The sequence below is a fragment of the Anomaloglossus baeobatrachus genome, chromosome 4, assembly GCF_048569485.1.
Source record: "Anomaloglossus baeobatrachus isolate aAnoBae1 chromosome 4, aAnoBae1.hap1, whole genome shotgun sequence".
NCBI lineage: Eukaryota > Metazoa > Chordata > Amphibia > Anura > Aromobatidae > Anomaloglossus > Anomaloglossus baeobatrachus.
This window is the reverse complement of record NC_134356.1, coordinates 43315140-43335976: the sequence shown is the minus strand read 5'-3', so window position 1 is coordinate 43335976 and position 20837 is coordinate 43315140. Positions and strand designations below refer to the sequence as shown.

Here is a 20837-nt window from a genome sequence, read left to right as displayed (position 1 = left end):
CTGTCACATTTCTGTCAGCTTGTGCAGAGGATTTACTTTTCAATAATTTTACAATATATAACTTTTAAATATGAGGCTAAGTACATGTATTGCAGACTGCAGGACATACATGGTACCTTTGCCCCACTGAAGCCCCTTAGTGTTCTCACCCACTATGGCTCCTATACAGTATGATGCCCTCTAAATGCCCCCACACACAGTATGATAGCTCCACAGTAAATTCTCCCATAGCCACCCGAACAGCATCATTGCTCCACACAGTAGGATGACCCTACAGCCCCCCACAAAGTATGAAGTCCCCCACACAGTAAGATGCTCTCCATACAATATATCCTCCACAGCTCCCCACACAGTAAGATGCTCTCCATACAATATGTCCTCCACAGCCCCCCACAGTAAGATGCTCTCCATACAATATGTCCTCCACAGCCCCCCACAGTAAGATGCTCTCCATACAATATGTCCTCCACAGCTCCCCACACAGTAAGATGCTCTCCATACAATATGTCCTCCACAGCTCCCCACACAGTAAGATGTCCTCCACAGCCCCCCACAGTAAGATGTTCTCTATACAATATGTCCTCCACAGCTCGAAACACAGTAAGATGCTCTCCATACAATATGTCCTCCACAGCCCCCCACACAGTAAGATGTCCTCCACAGCCCCCCACAGTAAGATGTTCTCTATACAATATGTCCTCCACAGCTCGAAACACAGTAAGATGCTCTCCATACAATATGTCCTCCACAGCCCCCACACAGTAAGATGCTCTCCATACAATATGTCCTCCACAGCCCCCACACAGTAAGATGCTCTCCATACAATATATCCTCCACAGCTCCCCACACAGTAAGATGCTCTCCATACAATATGTCCTCCACAGCCCCCCACAGTAAGATGCTCTCCATACAATATGTCCTCCACAGCTCCCCACACAGTAAGATGCTCTCCATACAATATGTCCTCCACAGCTCCCCACACAGTAAGATGTCCTCCACAGCCCCCCACAGTAAGATGTTCTCTATACAATATGTCCTCCACAGCTCGAAACACAGTAAGATGCTCTCCATACAATATGTCCTCCACAGCCCCCCACACAGTAAGATGTCCTCCACAGCCCCCCACAGTAAGATGTTCTCTATACAATATGTCCTCCACAGCTCGAAACACAGTAAGATGCTCTCCATACAATATGTCCTCCACAGCCCCCACACAGTAAGATGCTCTCCATACAATATGTCCTCCACAGCCCCCACACAGTAAGATGCTCTCCATACAATATATCCTCCACAGCTCCCCACACAGTAAGATGCTCTCCATACAATATGTCCTCCACAGCCCCCCACACAGTAAGATGCTCTCCATACAATATGCCCTCCACAGCTCCCCACACAGTAAGATGCTCTCCATACAATATGTCCTCCACAGCCCCCCACAGTAAGATGCTCTCCATACAATATGTCCTCCACAGCCCCCCACAGTAAGATGTTCTCTATACAATATGTCCTCCACAGCTCGAAACACAGTAAGATGCTCTCCATACAATATGTCCTCCACAGCCCCCACACAGTAAGATGCTCTCCATACAATATGTCCTCCACAGCCCCCACACAGTAAGATGCTCTCCATACAATATGTCCTCCACAGCTCCCCACACAGTAAGATGCTCTCCATACAATATGTCCTCCACAGCTCCCCACACAGTAAGATGTCCTCCACAGCCCCCCACAGTAAGATGTTCTCTATACAATATGTCCTCCACAGCTCGAAACACAGTAAGATGCTCTCCATACAATATGTCCTCCACAGCCCCCCACACAGTAAGATGTCCTCCACAGCCCCCCACAGTAAGATGTTCTCTATACAATATGTCCTCCACAGCTCGAAACACAGTAAGATGCTCTCCATACAATATGTCCTCCACAGCCCCCACACAGTAAGATGCTCTCCATACAATATGTCCTCCACAGCCCCCACACAGTAAGATGCTCTCCATACAATATATCCTCCACAGCTCCCCACACAGTAAGATGCTCTCCATACAATATGTCCTCCACAGCCCCCCACACAGTAAGATGCTCTCCATACAATATGCCCTCCACAGCTCCCCACACAGTAAGATGCTCTCCATACAATATGTCCTCCACAGCCCCCCACAGTAAGATGCTCTCCATACAATATGTCCTCCACAGCCCCCCACAGTAAGATGTTCTCTATACAATATGTCCTCCACAGCTCGAAACACAGTAAGATGCTCTCCATACAATATGTCCTCCACAGCCCCCACACAGTAAGATGCTCTCCATACAATATGTCCTCCACAGCCCCCACACAGTAAGATGCTCTCCATACAATATGCCCTCCACAGCTCCCCACACAGTAAGATGCTCTCCATACAATATGTCCTCCACAGCCCCCCACACAGTAAGATGCTCTCCATACAATATGCCCTCCACAGCTCCCCACAGAGTAAGATGCTCTCCATACAATATGTCCTCCACAGCCCCCCACAGTAAGATGCTCTCCATACAATATGTCCTCCACAGCCTCCACACAGTAAGATGCTCTCCATACAATATGCCCTCCACAGCCCTCCACACAGTAAGATGCTCTCCATACAATATGCCCACTACAGCCCCCCACACAGTAAGATGCTCTCCATACAATATACCCTCCACAGCCCCAAACACAGTAAGATGCTCTCCATACAATATGTCCTCTACAGCCCCCCACAGTAAGATGCTCTCCATACAATATATCCTCCACAGCTCCCCACACAGTAAGATGCTCTCCATACAATATGTCCTCCACAGCCCCCCACAGTAATATGCTCTCCATACAATATGTCCTCCACAGCTCCAAACACAGTAAGATGCTCTCCATACAATACTGTATGTCCTCCACAGTTCCAAACACAGTAAGATGCTCTCCATACAATATGTCCTCTACAGCCCCCCACAGTAATATGCTCTCCATACAATATGTCCTCCACAGTTCCAAACACAGTAAGATGCTCTCCATACAATATGTCCTCTACAGCCCCCCACAGTAAGATGCTCTCCATACAATATATCCTCCACAGCTCCCCACACAGTAAGATGCTCTCCATACAATATGCCCTCCACAGCCCCCCACACAGTAAGATGCTCTCCATACAATATGTCCTCCACAGCCCCAAACACAGTAAGATGCTCTCCATACAATATGTCCTCCACAGCTCCAAACACAGTAAGATGCTCTCCATACAATATGTCCTCCACAGCTCCAAACACAGTAAGATGCTCTCCATACAATATGTCCTCTACAGCCCCCCACAGTAAGATGCTCTCCATACAATATATCCTCCACAGCTCCCCACACAGTAAGATGCTCTCCATACAATATGTCCTCCACAGCCCTCCACACAGTAAGATGCTCTCCATACAATATGTCCTCCCCAGCCCTCCACACAGTAAGATGCTCTCCATACAATATGTCCTCACCAGCCCTCCACACAGTAAGATGCTCTCCATACAATATGTCCTCCACAGCCCTCCACAGCCCTCCACACAGTAAGATGCTCTCCATACAATATGTCCTCCCCAGCCCTCCACACAGTAAGATGCTCTCCATACAATATGTCCTCCACAGCCCCCCACACAGTAAGATGTTCTCCATACACTATGTCCTCCACAGCTCCCCACATAGTAAGATGCTCTCCATACAATATGTCCTCCACAGCTCCCCACACAGTAAGATGCTCTCCATATAATATGTCCTCCACAGCCCCAAACACAGTAAGATGCTCTCCATACAATATGTCCTCCACAGCTCCAAACACAGTAAGATGCTCTCCATACAATATGTCCTCTACAGCCCCCCACCGTAAGATGCTCTCCATACAATATGTCCTCCACAGCTCCCCACACAGTAAGATGCTCTTCATACAATATGTCCTCCCCAGCCCTCCACACAGTAAGATGCTCTCCATACAATATGTCCTCCACAGCCCTCCACACAGTAAGATGCTCTCCATACAATATGTCCTCCACAGCCCCCACACAGTAAGATGCTCTCCATACAATATGTCCTCCACAGCTCCCCACACAGTAAGATGCTCTCCATACAATATGTCCTCCACAGCCCCAAACACAGTAAGATGCTCTCCATACAATATGTCCTTCACAGCTCCAAACACAGTAAGATGCTCTCCATACAATATATCCTCCACAGCTCCCCACACAGTAAGATGCTCTCCATACAATATATCCTCCACAGCTCCCCACACAGTAAGATGCTCTCCATACAATATATCCTCCACAGCTCCCCACACAGTAAGATGCTCTCCATACAATATGTCCTTCACAGCTCCAAACACAGTAAGATGCTCTCCATACAATATATCCTCCACAGCTCCCCACACAGTAAGATGCTCTCCATACAATATGTCCGCCACACAGTAAGATGCTCTCCATACAATATGTCCTCCACAGCCCCCACACAGTAAGATGCTCTCCATACAATATGTCCTCCACAGCCCCCCACACAATCAGATGCTCTCCATACAAAATGTCCTCCACAGCCCCCCACACAGTAAGATGCTCTCCATACAATATGTCCTCCACAGCCCCCCACACAGTAGAATATCCCCACACAGTAAGATGCTCTCCATACAGTATGATGTCCTCCACAGCCCCCCACAGTAGGATGACTCTCATACAGTTAGATGCTCTCCATACAATATGATGTCCACTACAGCCCCCACACAGTAGGATATCCTCCAAACAGAATGATGCTCTCCATACATTAATATGTCCACTACAGCCCCCCACACAATAGAATATCCCCACACAGTAAGATGCTCTCCATACAATAATATGTCCCCCACACACTAGGATGTCCCCCACAAAGTAAAATGCTCTTCATACAATATGATGTCCTCCACAGCCCCCACACATTATGATATATCCACATATTAAGATGCTCCCTATACAATATAATGTCCTCCACAGCCCCCCACACAGTATGTTGCCCCCCACACAGTGCTCTCCATACAATATGATGTCTTCCACAGCCCCCACATAGTATGATCTCCCTCACGCAATAAAATGCTCACCATACAATATGATGACCCTACAGCCCCCCACACAGTATGATCACCCCACACAGTAAGATGCTCTATATACAATATGATGACCCTACAGCCCTGACGCAGTACTCTCCATATGATGTCCTCTACAGCCCCCCCACACAGTATGAGGAACCACAACATCCCCAGCTTAAGGGATAGGCCACATCTTTTTAGGGTGGCCTATCACACTCCGTAATTGAATTCAAGTCACAGTCGCAGTCACTATTTCTCATAGCATAACTCTCCATCAGACTCCACTGGACCCAAAAACATCACAAAGATTGTCTGGTGACTGGTTTATGCAGCCTTCCTCTATCCTCCATTTCTTTGAGATAGCTGGATTATCGTAAATAAGCACCTGTACCTTGTCCCCCTCTCTCCCCCCCACCCATTGTAGAATGAAAGCTGTTACGAGCAGGGTTGTCTTTATTTTTGCCCTAATTATTGTATCTTCTATAACTGTTTCTTGCTTGTATATGAACCTCTGAATTGTAAAGCGCTGCGGAATATGTTGGTGCTATAGAAATAAAGATTATTATTATATCCATCGCATAGTAAGATGCTCCCATACAATATGATGTGCATTACAGCCCCCCACACAGGATGATGGCCCATACAGACCCCCAATGCAGTATGATGGCCCCCACAATCCCCTAAGAAAAACAATTATAACTACTCACTTTTAGCCGAGTTCCACCAATGCACGGCTCCAGTCTGAGGCTCCACACAGTAGGCACAGTCTTGTGACATTATTGCGCCTGCCACGCTGACATTAAAAGGAATCTGTCAGCAGGTTTTTGCTACCCCATCTGAGAGCAGGATGATGTAGGCAAAAATGCCCTGAGATCAATGATGTATCACTTAGATTAGTGGCTGCAGCCGTTCTGACACAGTGAAAGATTTGAGATTTTCCATGTAGCAGTGCTGGGAGAGCTGTCCCCGCCCTCACCAGGCTATCAGTGCACATTTCCATAAACAGAAGCTGAAGGAGGCAGAGTTGGAGTAGAGCTTATAGGCTGCTGAGATCCACTAATGATAAAGATAAGAGGCTTAAGGGTGCTTTCTAGCGATGCTGTGCACGATAGCGCCCGCCCCCGTTGTGTGTGCGATATGTGGTGATCGCTGCCGTAGCGAACATTATCGCTACGGCAGCGTCACACGCACATACCTGGTCAGCGACGTCGCTGTGACCGACGAACAATCCCTCCCTCACGGGGGAGGTGCGTTTGGCATCATAGCGATGTCACTAAGCGGACGGCCAATAGAACCGGAGGGGCAGAGATGAGCGGGACATAACATCCCGCCCACCTCCTTCCTTCCGCATTACCGGTCGACGCAGGTAAGGATATGTTCGTCGCTCCCGCGGCGTCACACATAACGATGTGTGCTGCCGCAGGAACGATGAACAACATCGCACCGGTGGCAGCACCGATATTAATGAAATGAACGACGTGTCAACGATCACGATTTTGCGATCGTTGATCGTCGCTCATTAGTGTCACACGCTGCGATGTCGCTACCGGCGCCGGATGTGCGTCACTAACGACGTGACCCCGACGATATATCGGTAGCGATGTCGCAGCGTGTAAAGCACCCCTTAAGCTAACACTGCAGGTAAACAAAAAAAAGACTGAGATAAGAGACACATGGCTGAATTCTCTGTTTTAACTCTTGCAGCCTGCTGTCTTCAGATTACATTGTAGAAATTTGCTGACAGAGCCCCTTGAAGGGACACCAGCTGAATAGTGGAAAAGGGAGCTGAATGCTCCCTGTTCCACCATTGGAGTCAACTGCACCTGCATTATGAGGACTCAGCTACCACTGAGATGGAAACGGCGAACGCAGACGGAATGGTCTACTGGTACTAGTGGTACGTTACTGGCTGTTGGGGAAAACATGGGTACCCCTGGCTTGGATGATATCCTCAGTCATATTTGAACGTTCTTAAGTGAATGTGACATTGACATACAGGGTAGCTACCTACAGGTGGCACTGGAGAGACAGTATTATGGTGAGGAGGAATGGAGGCCTCCTAATTTTGGGCTCCACTGCAATCAAACATTTAGCCAAAGGATGGATGATAAAACCATACACCAAAACCGTCTGTAACATAAATAAATTACCTTTCCAAATATTTGGCCAACTTTCTCTTCCAGCTCTTTTAGCGCTGAGGACTCGGAGCGCAGAGACTGATACTTCTGCTCCAAGATGGTGAAGTTCTGCGACTGCTGAAAAACAAGCCTGAAAAGTGCGGAGAAATATTAATGACGCAAAAACAAATATTACAAAAACTTCAAACCTATAGACCTCTATGCAAAATGTGCAATAGCGCCCCCTATGGTCAGAGGGCTTTATAGTATTGATCTTCTCATATGGACCTTTCGGGAACCCCTAGGCTGCAGTACAGTTATGTCCCTTCTACTGGGGTATGTTCAATATGTCTTGTGCGGCAGTACTGGACTGAGCTGCAATACCAGGTCCAGCCATGGACAAAAGTGGCGCTGTTTCTGGAAAAAATGCAAAGACAATTTTTGCAGGGAACCAGGAGTCCTCCCATTCAATCACAATGTGGATGTCAATCCACCCAAAAACCTATAGTTTTACTATAAATCAAGTACCCCAAGCTTTAAAGGGGTTCTCCAGTGAAAACAAGTTATCTCCTGGAAATGATAACTAGTGATGAGCGGGCACTACCATGCTTGGTACTCGTAATGAGCAGTCAGTCACTCGGGAGGATGAAATTAAAGTAAAATGTAAGGCTATGTGCCCACGATGCGTTGTGTACCTGCAGAAATTTCTGCAGCGATTTGAACAGTACTTGTGCGCTTCAAATCGCTGCAGAAACACTGCGTTAATGAATGCAGTGAAAGCCAATTCCATGCGCTCTGGATGCAGCCCCCACCATAGACAGAGCGGGGGCTGCATCCAAAGCGCACGGAATAAGTGACATGTTGCTTTTTAGAACGCAGCGATTTGACAGCATGCAAATCGCTGCGTTCTAAAACGCAACGTGCGCATGGATTATGCACAATCTTCATAGATTGTGCTGGGGACGCAGGACGCATGCAGTTACGCTGCGGTGCAGAACGCAGCGTAACTGCACGCAAATACGCACACGTGGGCACATAGCCTTAGTCGATGGGAAACTCAAGCATATTTCCGGGAGATCTTCCCATTGACGTCCATTATACTCGGTACTCGAGTCGTTCCTGTCCGAGCGTCCAACTGCTAGTTACGAGCACCCGAGCATGGTAGTGCCCGCTCATCACTAGTTACGAGCACCCGAGCATGGTAGTGCCCGCTCATCACTAGTTACGAGTACTGAGCACCCGAGCATGGTAGTGCCCGCTCATCACTAGTTACGAGTACTGAGCACCCGAGCATGGTAGTGCCCGCTCATCACTAGTTACGAGTACTGAGCACCTGAGCATGGTAGTGCCCGCTCATCACTAGTTACGAGTACTGAGCACCTGAGCATGGTAGTGCCCGCTCATCACTAGTTACGAGTACTGAGCACCCGAGCATGGTAGTGTCCACTCATCACTAGTTACGAGTACAGAGCACCTGAGCATGGTAGTGCTCACTCATCACTAGTTACGAGTACAGAGCACCTGAGCATGGTAGTGCCCGCTCATCACTAGTTACGAGTACTGAGCACCTGAGCATGGTAGTGCCCGCTCATCACTAGTTACGAGTACAGAGCACCTGAGCATGGTAGTGCTCACTCATCACTAGTTACGAGTACAGAGCACCTGAGCATGGTAGTGCTCACTCATCACTAGTTACGAGTACTGAGCACCTGAGCATGGTAGTGCCCGCTCATCACTAGTTACGAGTACTGAGCACCCGAGCATGGTAGTGCTCACTCATCACTAGTTACGAGTACTGAGCACCCGAGCATGGTAGTGTCCACTCATCACTAGTTACGAGTACAGAGCACCTGAGCATGGTAGTGCTCACTCATCACTAGTTACGAGTACAGAGCACCTGAGCATGGTAGTGCTCACTCATCACTAGTTACGAGTACTGAGCACCTGAGCATGGTAGTGCCCGCTCATCACTAGTTACGAGTACTGAGCACCCGAGCATGGTAGTGCTCACTCATCACTAGTTACGAGTACTGAGCACCCGAGCATGGTAGTGTCCACTCATCACTAGTTACGAGTACTGAGCACCTGAGCATGGTAGTGCTCACTCATCACTAGTTACGAGTACAGAGCACACGAGCATGGTAGTGCCCGCTCATCACTAGTTACGAGTACTGAGCACCCGAGCATGGTAGTGCTCACTCATCACTAGTTACGAGTACTGAGCACCCGAGCATGGTAGTGTCCACTCATCACTAGTTACGAGTACTGAGCACCTGAGCATGGTAGTGCTCACTCATCACTAGTTACGAGTACAGAGCACACGAGCATGGTAGTGCCCGCTCATCACTAGTTACAAGTACTGAGCACCAGAGCATGGTAGTGCCCGCTCATCACTAGTTACGAGTACAGAGCACCTGAGCATGGTAGTGCCCGCTCATCACTAGTTACGAGTACTGAGCACCCGAGCATGGTAGTGCCCGCTCATCACTAGTTACGAGTACTGAGCACCCGAGCATGGTAGTGCCCGCTCATCACTAGTTATGAGTACAGAGCACCTGAGCATGGTAGTGCCCGCTCATCACTAGTTACGAGTACTGAGCACCCGAGCATGGTAGTGCTCACTCATCACTAGTTACGAGTACTGAGCACCCGAGCATGGTAGTGCCCGCTCATCACTAGTTACAAGTACTGAGCACCCGAGCATGGTAGTGTCCACTCATCACTAGTTACAAGTACAGAGCCCCCGAGCATGGTAGTGCTCACTCATCACTAGTTACAAGTACAGAGCCCCCGAGCATGGTAGTGCCCGCTCATCACTAGTTACGAGTACTGAGCACCCGAGCATGGTAGTGCTCACTCATCACTAGTTACTAGTACTGAGCACCCGAGCATGGTAGTGCCCACTCATCACTAGTTACGAGTACAGAGCACCAGAGCATGGTAGTGCCCACTCATCACTAGTTACGAGTACAAAGCACACGAGCATGGTAGTGCCCGCTCATCACTAGTTACAAGTACTGAGCACCAGAGCATGGTAGTGCCCGCTCATCACTAGTTACGAGTACAGAGCACCAGAGCATGGCAGTGCTCACTCATCACTAGTTACGAGTACTGAGCACCCGAGCATGGTAGTGCTCACTCATCACTAGTTACGAGTACTGAGCACCTGAGCATGGTAGTGCCCGCTCATCACTAGTTACGAGTACTGAGCACCCGAGCATGGTAGTGCTCACTCATCACTAGTTACGAGTACAGAGCACACGAGCATGGTAGTGCCCGCTCATCACTAGTTACAAGTACTGAGCGCCTGAGCATGGTAGTGCCCGCTCATCACTAGTTACAAGTACAGAGCACCCGAGCATGGTAGTGCCCGCTCATCACTAGTTACGAGTACTGAGCGCCTGAGCATGGTAGTGCCCGCTCATCACTAGTTACAAGTAATGAGCACCAGAGCATGGTAGTGCCCGCTCATCACTAGTTACAAGTACAGAGCACCCGAGCATGGTAGTGCCCGCTCATCACTAGTTACGAGTACTGAGCACCCGAGCATGGTAGTGCTCGCTTATCACTAGTTACGAGTACAGAGCACCTGAGTATGGTAGTGCCCGCTCATCACTAGTTACAAGTACTGAGCACCTGAGTATGGTAGTGCCCGCTCATCACTAGTTACGAGTACTGAGCACCCGAGCATGGTAGTGCCCGCTCATCACTAGTTATGAGTACAGAGCACCTGAGCATGGTAGTGCTCACTCATCACTAGTTACGAGTACTGAGCACCCGAGCATGGTAGTGCCCGCTCATCACTAGTTACAAGTACTGAGCACCCGAGCATGGTAGTGCTCACTCATCACTAGTTACAAGTACAGAGCCCCCCGAGCATGGTAGTGCCCGCTCATCACTAGTTACGAGTACTGAGCACCCGAGCATGGTAGTGCTCACTCATCACTAGTTACGAGTACAGAGCCCCCGAGCATGGTAGTGTCCACTCATCACTAGTTACGAGTACTGAGCACCCGAGCATGGTAGTGCCCGCTCATCACTAGTTACGAGTACTGAGCACCCGAGCATGGTAGTGCTCACTCATCACTAGTTACAAGTACAGAGCCCCCGAGCATGGTAGTGTCCACTCATCACTAGTTACGAGTACTGAGCACCCGAGCATGGTAGTGCTCACTCATCACTAGTTACGAGTACTGAGCACCCGAGCATGGTAGTGCCCACTCATCACTAGTTACGAGTACAGAGCACCAGAGCATGGTAGTGCTCACTCATCACTAGTTACGAGTACAGAGCACCAGAGCATGGTAGTGCCCGCTCATCACTAGTTACGAGTACAGAGCACCAGAGCATGGTAGTGCTCACTCATCACTAGTTACGAGTACTGAGCACCCGAGCATGGTAGTGCTCACTCATCACTAGTTACGAGTACTGAGCACCCGAGCATGGTAGTGCTCACTCATCACTACGCCGGCATACAGTAGATCGGTATATATAAAGATGGGCATTTACTTCTGACTAGTATACACTGAGTGCAGAATTATTAGGCAAGTTGTATTTTAGCTTTTTTTTTTTTATTATTGATCAACAACTATGTTCTCAAACAACCCAAAAGACTCATAATTATCAAAGCTTAATAGTTTTGGCAGTTGGAGTGGGGTTTTTTAGATTTGGCTATCTTAGGAGGATTTCTGTTTGTGCAGGTAACTATTACTGTGTAGAATTATTAGGCAACTTAATAAAAAACAAATATATTCCCATCTCACTTGTTTATTGTCACCAGGTAAACCAATATAACCGCACAAAATGTAGAAATAAACATTTCTGACATGCAAAAACAAAACCCCAAAAAATTAGTGACCGATATAGCCCCCTTTCTTTCTGATGACACTCAGCAGCCGACCATCCATAGATTCTGTCATTGCTTGATCTGTTTACGCTCAACATTGCGTGCAGCAGCCACCACAGCCTCCAGACACTGTTCCCAGGGGTGTACGGTTTTCCCTCCCTTTAGAGCTTACATTTTGAGTGACCACAGGTTCTCTATGGGGTTCAGATCAGGTGAACAAGGGGACCATGTCATTATTTTTTCATCTTTTAGGCCTTTACTGCCCAGCCACGCTGTGGAGTAGTTGGATGCATGTGATGGAGCATTGTCCTGCATGATAATTATGTTTTTCTTGAACGATGCTGACTTCTTCCTGTACCACTGCTTGAAGAAGTTGTCTTCCAGAAACTGGCAGTAGGTCTGGGAGTTGCGCTTCACTCTATCCTCAACCCGAAAAGGTCCCACAAGTTCACTTTTGATGACACCAGCCCATACCAGTCCCCACCTCCACCTCGCTGGCGTCTGAGTCGGAGTGGAGCTCTCTGCCCTTTACTGATCCAGCCTCTGGCCCATCCATCTGGCCATCAAGAGTCACTCTCATTTCATCAGTCCAGAAAACCTTTAAAAAATCAGTCTTAAGATATTTCTTGGCCCAGTCTTGACGTTTTATCTTATGTTTCTTGGTCAGAGGTGGTGGTTTTCAGCCTTCCTTACCTTGGCCTGTCCCTGAGTATGGCACACCTTGTGCTTTTTGATACTCCAGTAACGTTGCAGCTCTGAAATATGGCCAAACTGGTGGCAAATGGCATCTTGGCAGCTTCACGCTTGATATTCCTCAATTTATGGGCAGTTATTTTGTGCCTTTTTTGCCCGACACGCTTCTTGCGACCCTGTTGGCTATTTGCCATGAAACGCTTGATTGTTCGGTGATCACGCTTCAAAAGTTTGGCAATTTCATGACTGCTGCCTCCCTCTGCAAGACAGCTCACAATTTTGGACTTTTCAGAGCCCGTCAAATCTCTCTTCTGACCCATTGTGCCAAAAGGAACGGAAGTTGCCTAATAATTAAGCACACCTTATATAGGGTGTTGGTATCATTACACCGCACCCCTCCTCATTACAGAGATGCACAACACCGGATTTACTTAATTGGTAGTTGCCTCTCAGCCTATACAGCTTGGAGTAGGACGACATGTATAAAAAGTATCATGTGATCAAAATAGTCATTTGCCTAATAATTCTGCACACACGGTTTACTGTTGCCAACTGACAAGATGCAGGTCTACCAAAGCCACGTGATAGATGATGGCATTGCACTAGGTTGATACCACACTTACCAGGTTAGTGTCACACACACCGCCAGACACAAGGAGCACAGTGTCGTCCGGAAATCAAGATACGAGGCTCCGCTGGCCGGTACCGGAGGGTGATCCCCAATCTTCCCCTTCTGCCCTGGTCCTGCGCCGTCCTTGGTGCTCGCAGAAGCCGCTTTCTTCCTTTGCTTCGCTTCACTGGACATTATGAGATTTTCTTTAAGTAAAAAAAATAATCTAAATCTATATGAATGTCCCAGCAAATCTACAGCCTCATCATAGATGCATAATTAATAGCTCTTAAACAACAAAAAAAATTTTCTAAAGTTTACAAAAAGTTTGCAAAGTGACTGCAACTTAAGGAAAAAAAAAGAAACTATGTTGCTATGATACAGTAAATGGCAGCCGTGGTTATTAACCCCCTCCCAGCCTCTCCTGCACAAATCCCTCCCTGTCTATGTGGCATCCAGACTCCTCCAGTGCTCAGCAGCTGGATGCTGCCACTACGGAGACCGATATGGACCAATCTTCCTTTATTCGCGTTTTCAACTCTTTAGGAACGCATTTGATGTGTATATTAAGTTATGTATTCATTCACAAACACATTTTTTTTTAGCTTTTTCATAATGTGAATCAGTTCTCTCTACAGAATATACATCAGAGTGATATTAACATAGTAATTAAGGTTCGTACGATGTTATACGGCTATTATCACACGACGTCAACATATAATACTTATATGCTCTCTTCGTACGATATTACAGGCGGTATCTATGTATCATTTTTAGAAAAAAATTAATTTGATGTCTTTTCTGATTGTTGCCCTTAACAAAGATGGCCGCCGCGCAGCCTCGGAGGGGGAGGTCATGATGGTGCTGGCGGAACCTTTGTTGACCGCGGCTTGTGGTGGTGGGGAAGGTGTTTTCGGGTGCACTTTCATGTTTTCCCATGTGTTGGAGCTGTAGAGGGGGCAAGCATGGATGTGCTGGCCGAGGAGTTCGGGACTCTCACTCAGGAGCACAGCTTATAGCGCCTGTGCATACCGTGGAGGTGAGAAGTCGGGCTGTGCAGGAGCAGACTCTGAGGGCACTTTATAGCAGTTCCCTTTTCATTCCCTAAAGATTGCATATAAATTTTTAGATATATATATATATCTAAAAAGTGTGTGTGTGTATATATATAATAATAATAAATAATAATAATCTTTATTTCTATAGCGCCAACATATTCCGTAGCGCTTTACAATTCAGGAGGATCATACAGTGTGTGTATATATATATATATATATATATATATATATATATATACACACACACACACACACACACATACAGTGTGTGTGTATATATGTATGTGTGTATATATATATATATATATATATCTATCTATATATCTATATATAAAAAATATGCACATACAGTGTATATATATATATATATATATATATATATATATATATACGCACATACAGTGTGTGTGTATATATATATATGATACAGCATAAATGTATATATAATACAGTGTGTGTGTGTATATATATATATAATATATATATATACATACACACACACTGTATTATATATACATTTATGCTGTATCATATATATATATATATATATATATATATATATATACACACACTCTGTATTTTTATATATATATATATGTATATATACACACACTGTATGTGTGTAATATATATATATATATATATATATATATATATACAAACACACTGTATGTGCGTATATATATATATCCACGGCATTGGACCCGTAGAAGCAAGACTACTTGCGAAACGGCCGCCGTCGTCCGGCGTGGCACACCCTCACCCTCCCTCACTACCTGTACCTGTGATGTGATCATGGAATAAACGAAATTCCTTTTCCCTGACTTGGAGTGCGACCTTTTCATATCTACATCGTGGATTTTGTATTGCCTTTTCTTTGGGACACGCACCCAGGTGGAAGCACAGCTTGTCAGCCATACAGGATTCAGCGGTGCCCGGTATCCTCAACTCAGCCGTATATATATATATATATACACTGTATGTGCATATTTTTTATATATATATATATATATATATATATATACACACACACACACTGTTATTTTTATTTATATATATATATATATATATATATATATATATAGCCTTCACTGGCTTCCCATCGCCCAACGACTGCAGTTCAAAACATTAACCATGACATACAAAGCCATGCACAACCTGTCTCCTCCCTATATCTGTGACCTAGTCTCCCAGTACCTACCTGCACGCAACCTTAGATCCTCACAAGATCTCCTTCTCTGCTCCTCTCTTATCTCCTCTTCCCACAATCGTGTACAAGATTTCTCCCGTGCATCCCCCATACTCTGGAACGCTCTACCTCAGCACATCAGACTCTCCACTACCGTGGAAAGCTTCAAGAGGAACCTCAAGACCCACCTCTTCCAACAAGCCTACAACCTACAATAGCCCTCAGCCCAGTACACCACTGCGCAACCAGCTCTGTCCTCACCTATTGTACCATCACCCATTCCCTGTAGACTGTGAGCCCTCGCGGGCAGGGTCCTCTCTCCTCCTATACCAGTCTGTCTTGTACTGTTAATGATTGTTGTACGTATACCCTCTTTCACTTGTAAAGCGCCATGGAATAAATGGCGCTATAATAATATATATATATATATATATATTTACCAAAAGTTAGGGATACTTTGCTTTCAGTTGCAATTTATGGAAAACATACAAGGTTCAATGGTGATTTCCTCATCTCAAACACTATATTGAAACAAAAGCCAACAGTGGTGGGTATCTTCCCCCCTAAAATGTCAGGGTCCCAATGTGGCTTTGAGGCATCAATTACAGCTGACAGTGGCGCCTCCTGCTGGTCACAAGTGGAGTTATTGTCTGTGGAGGCATTTACTTCCCCCTCTTCTTGAAGGGTGGCCCTTAGGTCTTGAGTATCTGGGGTACAAAATTATGGCCTCTACACGGCGACCCAGCTGATCCATAGGTTTTCTATAGGATTCAGCTCTGGAGAAAGTGCAGCTGCTCCATTTCAGGTACAAGGAAAGGAAGGTTTCTCAGCTCACCTGCTCCTGTAGAGGGTATTGCATGGAGATCCGGCAACCGACCTTCTAAAAAATATCAAGTTTTATTATCGAAAAAAAAATTAAAAAATAGTCCCAAGATGGTAGTTCAAAAACCAGATAAACAGCAAGTGTCAAAAACAGATGCGTTTTGGAAATTGTTTCTGAAACAATGATTAAGGAATAATTTCTGAAACGCGTCTGTTTTTGACACTTGCTGTTTATCTGGTTTTTGTACTAAAAATTTTGGATAATAAAACTTGATATTTTTTAGGTCGGTTGCTGGATCTCCACTCTTTTCTTTGCACCATTTCAGCTGCCCCAGTCTCCAGCAGCCGTTCCCTAACGATGTGACCTTGATGAGCTGGAGCATTGTCGTCCATGAAGATGTAATTAGGCCGGTGTTGCTCATGTAGAGGCACAATGACTAGATTAATGCTGTTATTCCAGTAGTAGGGGCTGTCACTGCACCAGTCACACAGTGTAGGGCAGTCCTGTAGTGACTAGACACATCGGCCCACACTGTAACACCACCACCACCAAAGACTCGTCTGGTGACAGCAGTGGCTGATGCACAGCGCTCTCCCTGACGTCTCTCACATCATTGTTGGTTGTCACCATTTCTGCTCAGTGTGAATTGACCTTCATCAGTGACCAGAACTGAGGCCCACTGATTCTTCATCTAGTGTAGCAGATGCCTGTACCTTGTGGTGTGGTCCGGTACCTTGCAGGTCGTCTAGCATGCAGACCACGCTGATGGAAACAGTTCTGAATGTTCTGTTCTGACACTTGGATGCCTCTCACCTCCCTTAAATGTGCCTGGAGTTGTGTAGCATTCATCATCCACTTCCGAAGGGCATTGTTCACAATGAAGCGGTCATCAGTCTGGGATGTGGCCAAAGGATGTCCTCTTCTCTGCCTTTCTGTAACTCTTCCAGTCTCTTTGTATCTCCGTACAACACACTGGTGACACTCTAAGCTCAGTGTCCATTTCCATCTGAGAACATCGTACTTGAAGCCTTGCAATGGCACAGTACTGGTGATCAATTGTTAGATGTTGTCTTTGTCTCATAATGTAACATGTGAACCCCATGATGAGGAAGACAGTTTAATACCAATTCTAACTGAACCCCGAAATTTATTGGGCGATTCATGGATCAAACACCTGTTGTGAATTTTGCCATTAAAGGGAACCAGATTTGGTGACTATAAGCTGCGGCCACCACCAGTGGGCTCTTATATACAACATTCTAACATGCTGTATATAGGAGCCCAGGCCGCTGTGTAGAACGTAAAAATCACTTTATAATACTCACCTAACGGTCGCGCTGCGGTGGATTCTAGTCAGATGGGCGTCTTCGGTGTCCGGTGCCGGCGCCTCCTCTTTCGGTCATCTTTGTCCTCCTCCTTCTGTAGCCTAGGTGCATGATGTGTCCTACGTCATCCACACTCGCCGGCATTGAGGTCCTGCGCAGGTGCACTTTGATCTGCCCTGACCAATGCGCCTGTGCGGGACCGGCGAGTGTGTATGACGTAGTATGCGTCATGCACACAGGCTTCAGATGGAGGACAAAGATGGCCAAAAGAGGCGGCGCCGGCACCGGAGGACGAACTAGAATCCACCACAACATGACCATTTGGTGAGTATTATAAAGTGATTTTTACGTTCTACACAGCGGCCTGGGCTCTTACATACAGCATGTTAGAATGCTGTATATAAGAGCTCAGTGGTGGTGGCCGCAGCTTATAGGCCCCAAATCTGGTGACAGGTTCCCTTTAAGCTCCTTGTTAGAGAATGGCAAGTTGTGCAAAAGGTTCTGAAACATTGAACAGTTGGACATGTGCATCCAAAAACATTATGGAAGGTCACATTACGGTCATCTGGAAATGTTACAGGGCATTTTAGGATCATACTCAAATTTCATCCGAAAGCCAAATATCTACTGTCTGGGTGTCCCCCTCCAATAGGCGTATACCCCCGAAAATGGTGCACGACAGATAACACGGTGACTCCGTCTGAGCCATTATAGTCAATAGCTCCGTCGGCGCCTACGTCCGATTCCTGTATTCTGGGGGTTCGGGCGGAAGCCCCGATGGGACTACTCAACGGGCAGAGGAACACAGTGTGAAAGCGGCTTACTTAGGAAGGCTGACAGCTCTGCTAGATTATAAAGGTGGCTGGTAAATTGGAATTAAAAATCCCTGCTGTTTTGAGAGGATGTTTATTAAGCTGTAAATTACAGTTTTTGCAAATAATTAGCAATTTCATCCATGTATATTAATGAGACCATTTACTAACCCCATCATTAGTCTACAAAACAGATTGCATATACATCACAAAAAACTACATATTAAGTATCCTTGTGACCTGTTGAATTACTTCTTCAGGTTATTTAGGTTGAAACTTGGACAGTAGAAACAAAGAAAATAAATAAAAAAAAATACAATCAATTGTAATTTATATATAACTAGCTGAAGTACCCGGGCGTTCCCGGGATAGTAACTGTCTCTCTTGGAGTTTCTGGCTTTCTGTGTCTGTATCAGTTTCTTTGTCTGTCTCTATCTCTGTCTGTCTCTATCTCTGTCTGTCTCTATCTCTGTCTGTCTCTATCTCTGTCTGTCTCTATCTCTGTCTGTCTCTATCTCTGTCTGTCTCTATCTCTGTCTGTCTCTATCTCTGTCTGTCTCTATCTCTGTCTGTCTCTATCTCTGTCTGTCTCTATCTCTGTCTGTCTCTATCTCTGTCTGTCTCTATCTCTGTCTGTCTCTATCTCTGTCTGTCTCTATCTCTGTCTGTCTCTATCTCTGTCTGTCTCTATCTCTGTCTGTCTCTATCTCTGTCTGTCTCTATCTCTGTCTGTCTCTATCTCTGTCTGTCTCTATCTCTGTCTGTCTCTATCTCTGTCTGTCTCTATCTCTGTCTGTCTCTATCTCTGTCCTATCTCTGTCTGTCTCTATCTCTGTCTGTCTCTATCTCTGTCTGTCTCTATCTCTGTCTGTCTCTATCTCTGTCTGGTCTGCCCCTTTCCCTGTCTGGTCTGCCCCTTTCCCTGTCTGGTCTGCCCCTTTCCCTGTCTGGTCTGCCCCTTTCCCTGTCTGGTCTGCCCCTTTCCCTGTCTGGTCTGCCCCTTTCCCTGTCTGGTCTGCCCCTTTCCCTGTCTGGTCTGCCCCTTTCCCTGTCTGGTCTGCCCCTTTCCCTGTCTGGTCTGCCCCTTTCCCTGTCTGGTCTGCCCCTTTCCCTGTCTGGTCTGCCCCTTTCCCTGTCTGGTCTGCCCCTTTCCCTGTCTGGTCTGCCCCTTTCCCTGTCTGGTCTGCCCCTTTCCCTGTCTGGTCTGCCCCTTTCCCTGTCTGGTCTGCCCCTTTCCCTGTCTGGTCTGCCCCTTTCCCTGTCTGGTCTGCCCCTTTCCCTGTCTGGTCTGCCCCTTTCCCTGTCTGGTCTGCCCCTTTCCCTGTCTGGTCTGCCCCTTTCCCTGTCTGGTCTGCCCCTTTCCCTGTCTGGTCTGCCCCTTTCCCTGTCTGGTCTGCCCCTTTCCCTGTCTGGTCTGCCCCTTTCCCTGTCTGGTCTGCCCCTTTCCCTGTCTGGTCTGCCCCTTTCCCTGTCTGGTCTGCCCCTTTCCCTGTCTGGTCTGCCCCTTTCCCTGTCTGGTCTGCCCCTTTCCCTGTCTGGTCTGCCCCTTTCCCTGTCTGGTCTGCCCCTTTCCCTGTCTGGTCTGCCCCTTTCCCTGTCTGGTCTGCCCCTTTCCCTGTCTGGTCTGCCCCTTTCCCTGTCTGGTCTGCCCCTTTCCCTGTCTGGTCTGCCCCTTTCCCTGTCTGGTCTGCCCCTTTCCCTGTCTGGTCTGCCCCTTTCCCTGTCTGGTCTGCCCCTTTCCCTGTCTGGTCTGCCCCTTTCCCTGTCTGGTCTGCCCCTTTCCCTGTCTGGTCTGCCCCTTTCCCCGGTCTGCCCCTTTCCCCGGTCTGCCCCTTTCCCTGTCTGGTCTGCCCCTTTCCCTGTCTGGTCTGCCCCTTTCCCTGTCTGGTCTGCCCCTTTCCCTGTCTGGTCTGCCCCTTTCCCTGTCTGGTCTGCCCCTTTCCCTGTCTGGTCTGCCCCTTTCCCTGTCTGGTCTGCCCCTTTCCCTGTCTGGTCTGCCCCTTTCCCTGTCTGGTCTGCCCCTTTCCCTGTCTGGTCTGCCCCTTTCCCTGTCTGGTCTGCCCCTTTCCCTGTCTGGTCTGCCCCTTTCCCTGTCTGGTCTGCCCCTTTCCCTGTCTGGTCTGCCCCTTTCCCTGTCTGGTCTGCCCCTTTCCCTGTCTGGTCTGCCCCTTTCCCTGTCTGGTCTGCCCCTTTCCCTGTCTGGTCTGCCCCTTTCCCTGTCTGGTCTGCCCCTTTCCCTGTCTGGTCTGCCCCTTTCCCTGTCTGGTCTGCCCCTTTCCC

At 47.4% G+C, this 20837-nt stretch overlaps 2 protein-coding genes across 3 annotated transcripts in view; one reads left to right on the top strand and one right to left on the bottom strand.

The window, feature by feature from the left end:
• Positions 1 to 13804, bottom strand: part of IKBIP (IKBKB interacting protein) — a 30673-nt gene extending 16869 nt beyond the window's left edge. For both annotated transcript variants that reach the window (XM_075342205.1, XM_075342204.1), the window contains exons 1-2: positions 13364 to 13804; positions 7235 to 7352 (exon numbers count right to left, since the gene is read on the bottom strand). In XM_075342205.1, coding sequence (XP_075198320.1) covers positions 7235 to 7352; positions 13364 to 13545 — 300 coding nt within the window. In that variant the 5' untranslated portion in view covers positions 13546 to 13804. The remainder of the gene's footprint in view (positions 1 to 7234; positions 7353 to 13363) is intronic.
• Positions 13805 to 14261: 457 nt separating this feature from the next.
• POLR3B (RNA polymerase III subunit B) overlaps positions 14262 to 20837 on the top strand; it is a 209271-nt gene continuing 202695 nt past the window's right edge. Inside the window, 1 exon segment of the mRNA XM_075344277.1 lies at positions 14262 to 14389. Coding sequence (XP_075200392.1) covers positions 14288 to 14389 — 102 coding nt within the window. The 5' untranslated portion in view covers positions 14262 to 14287.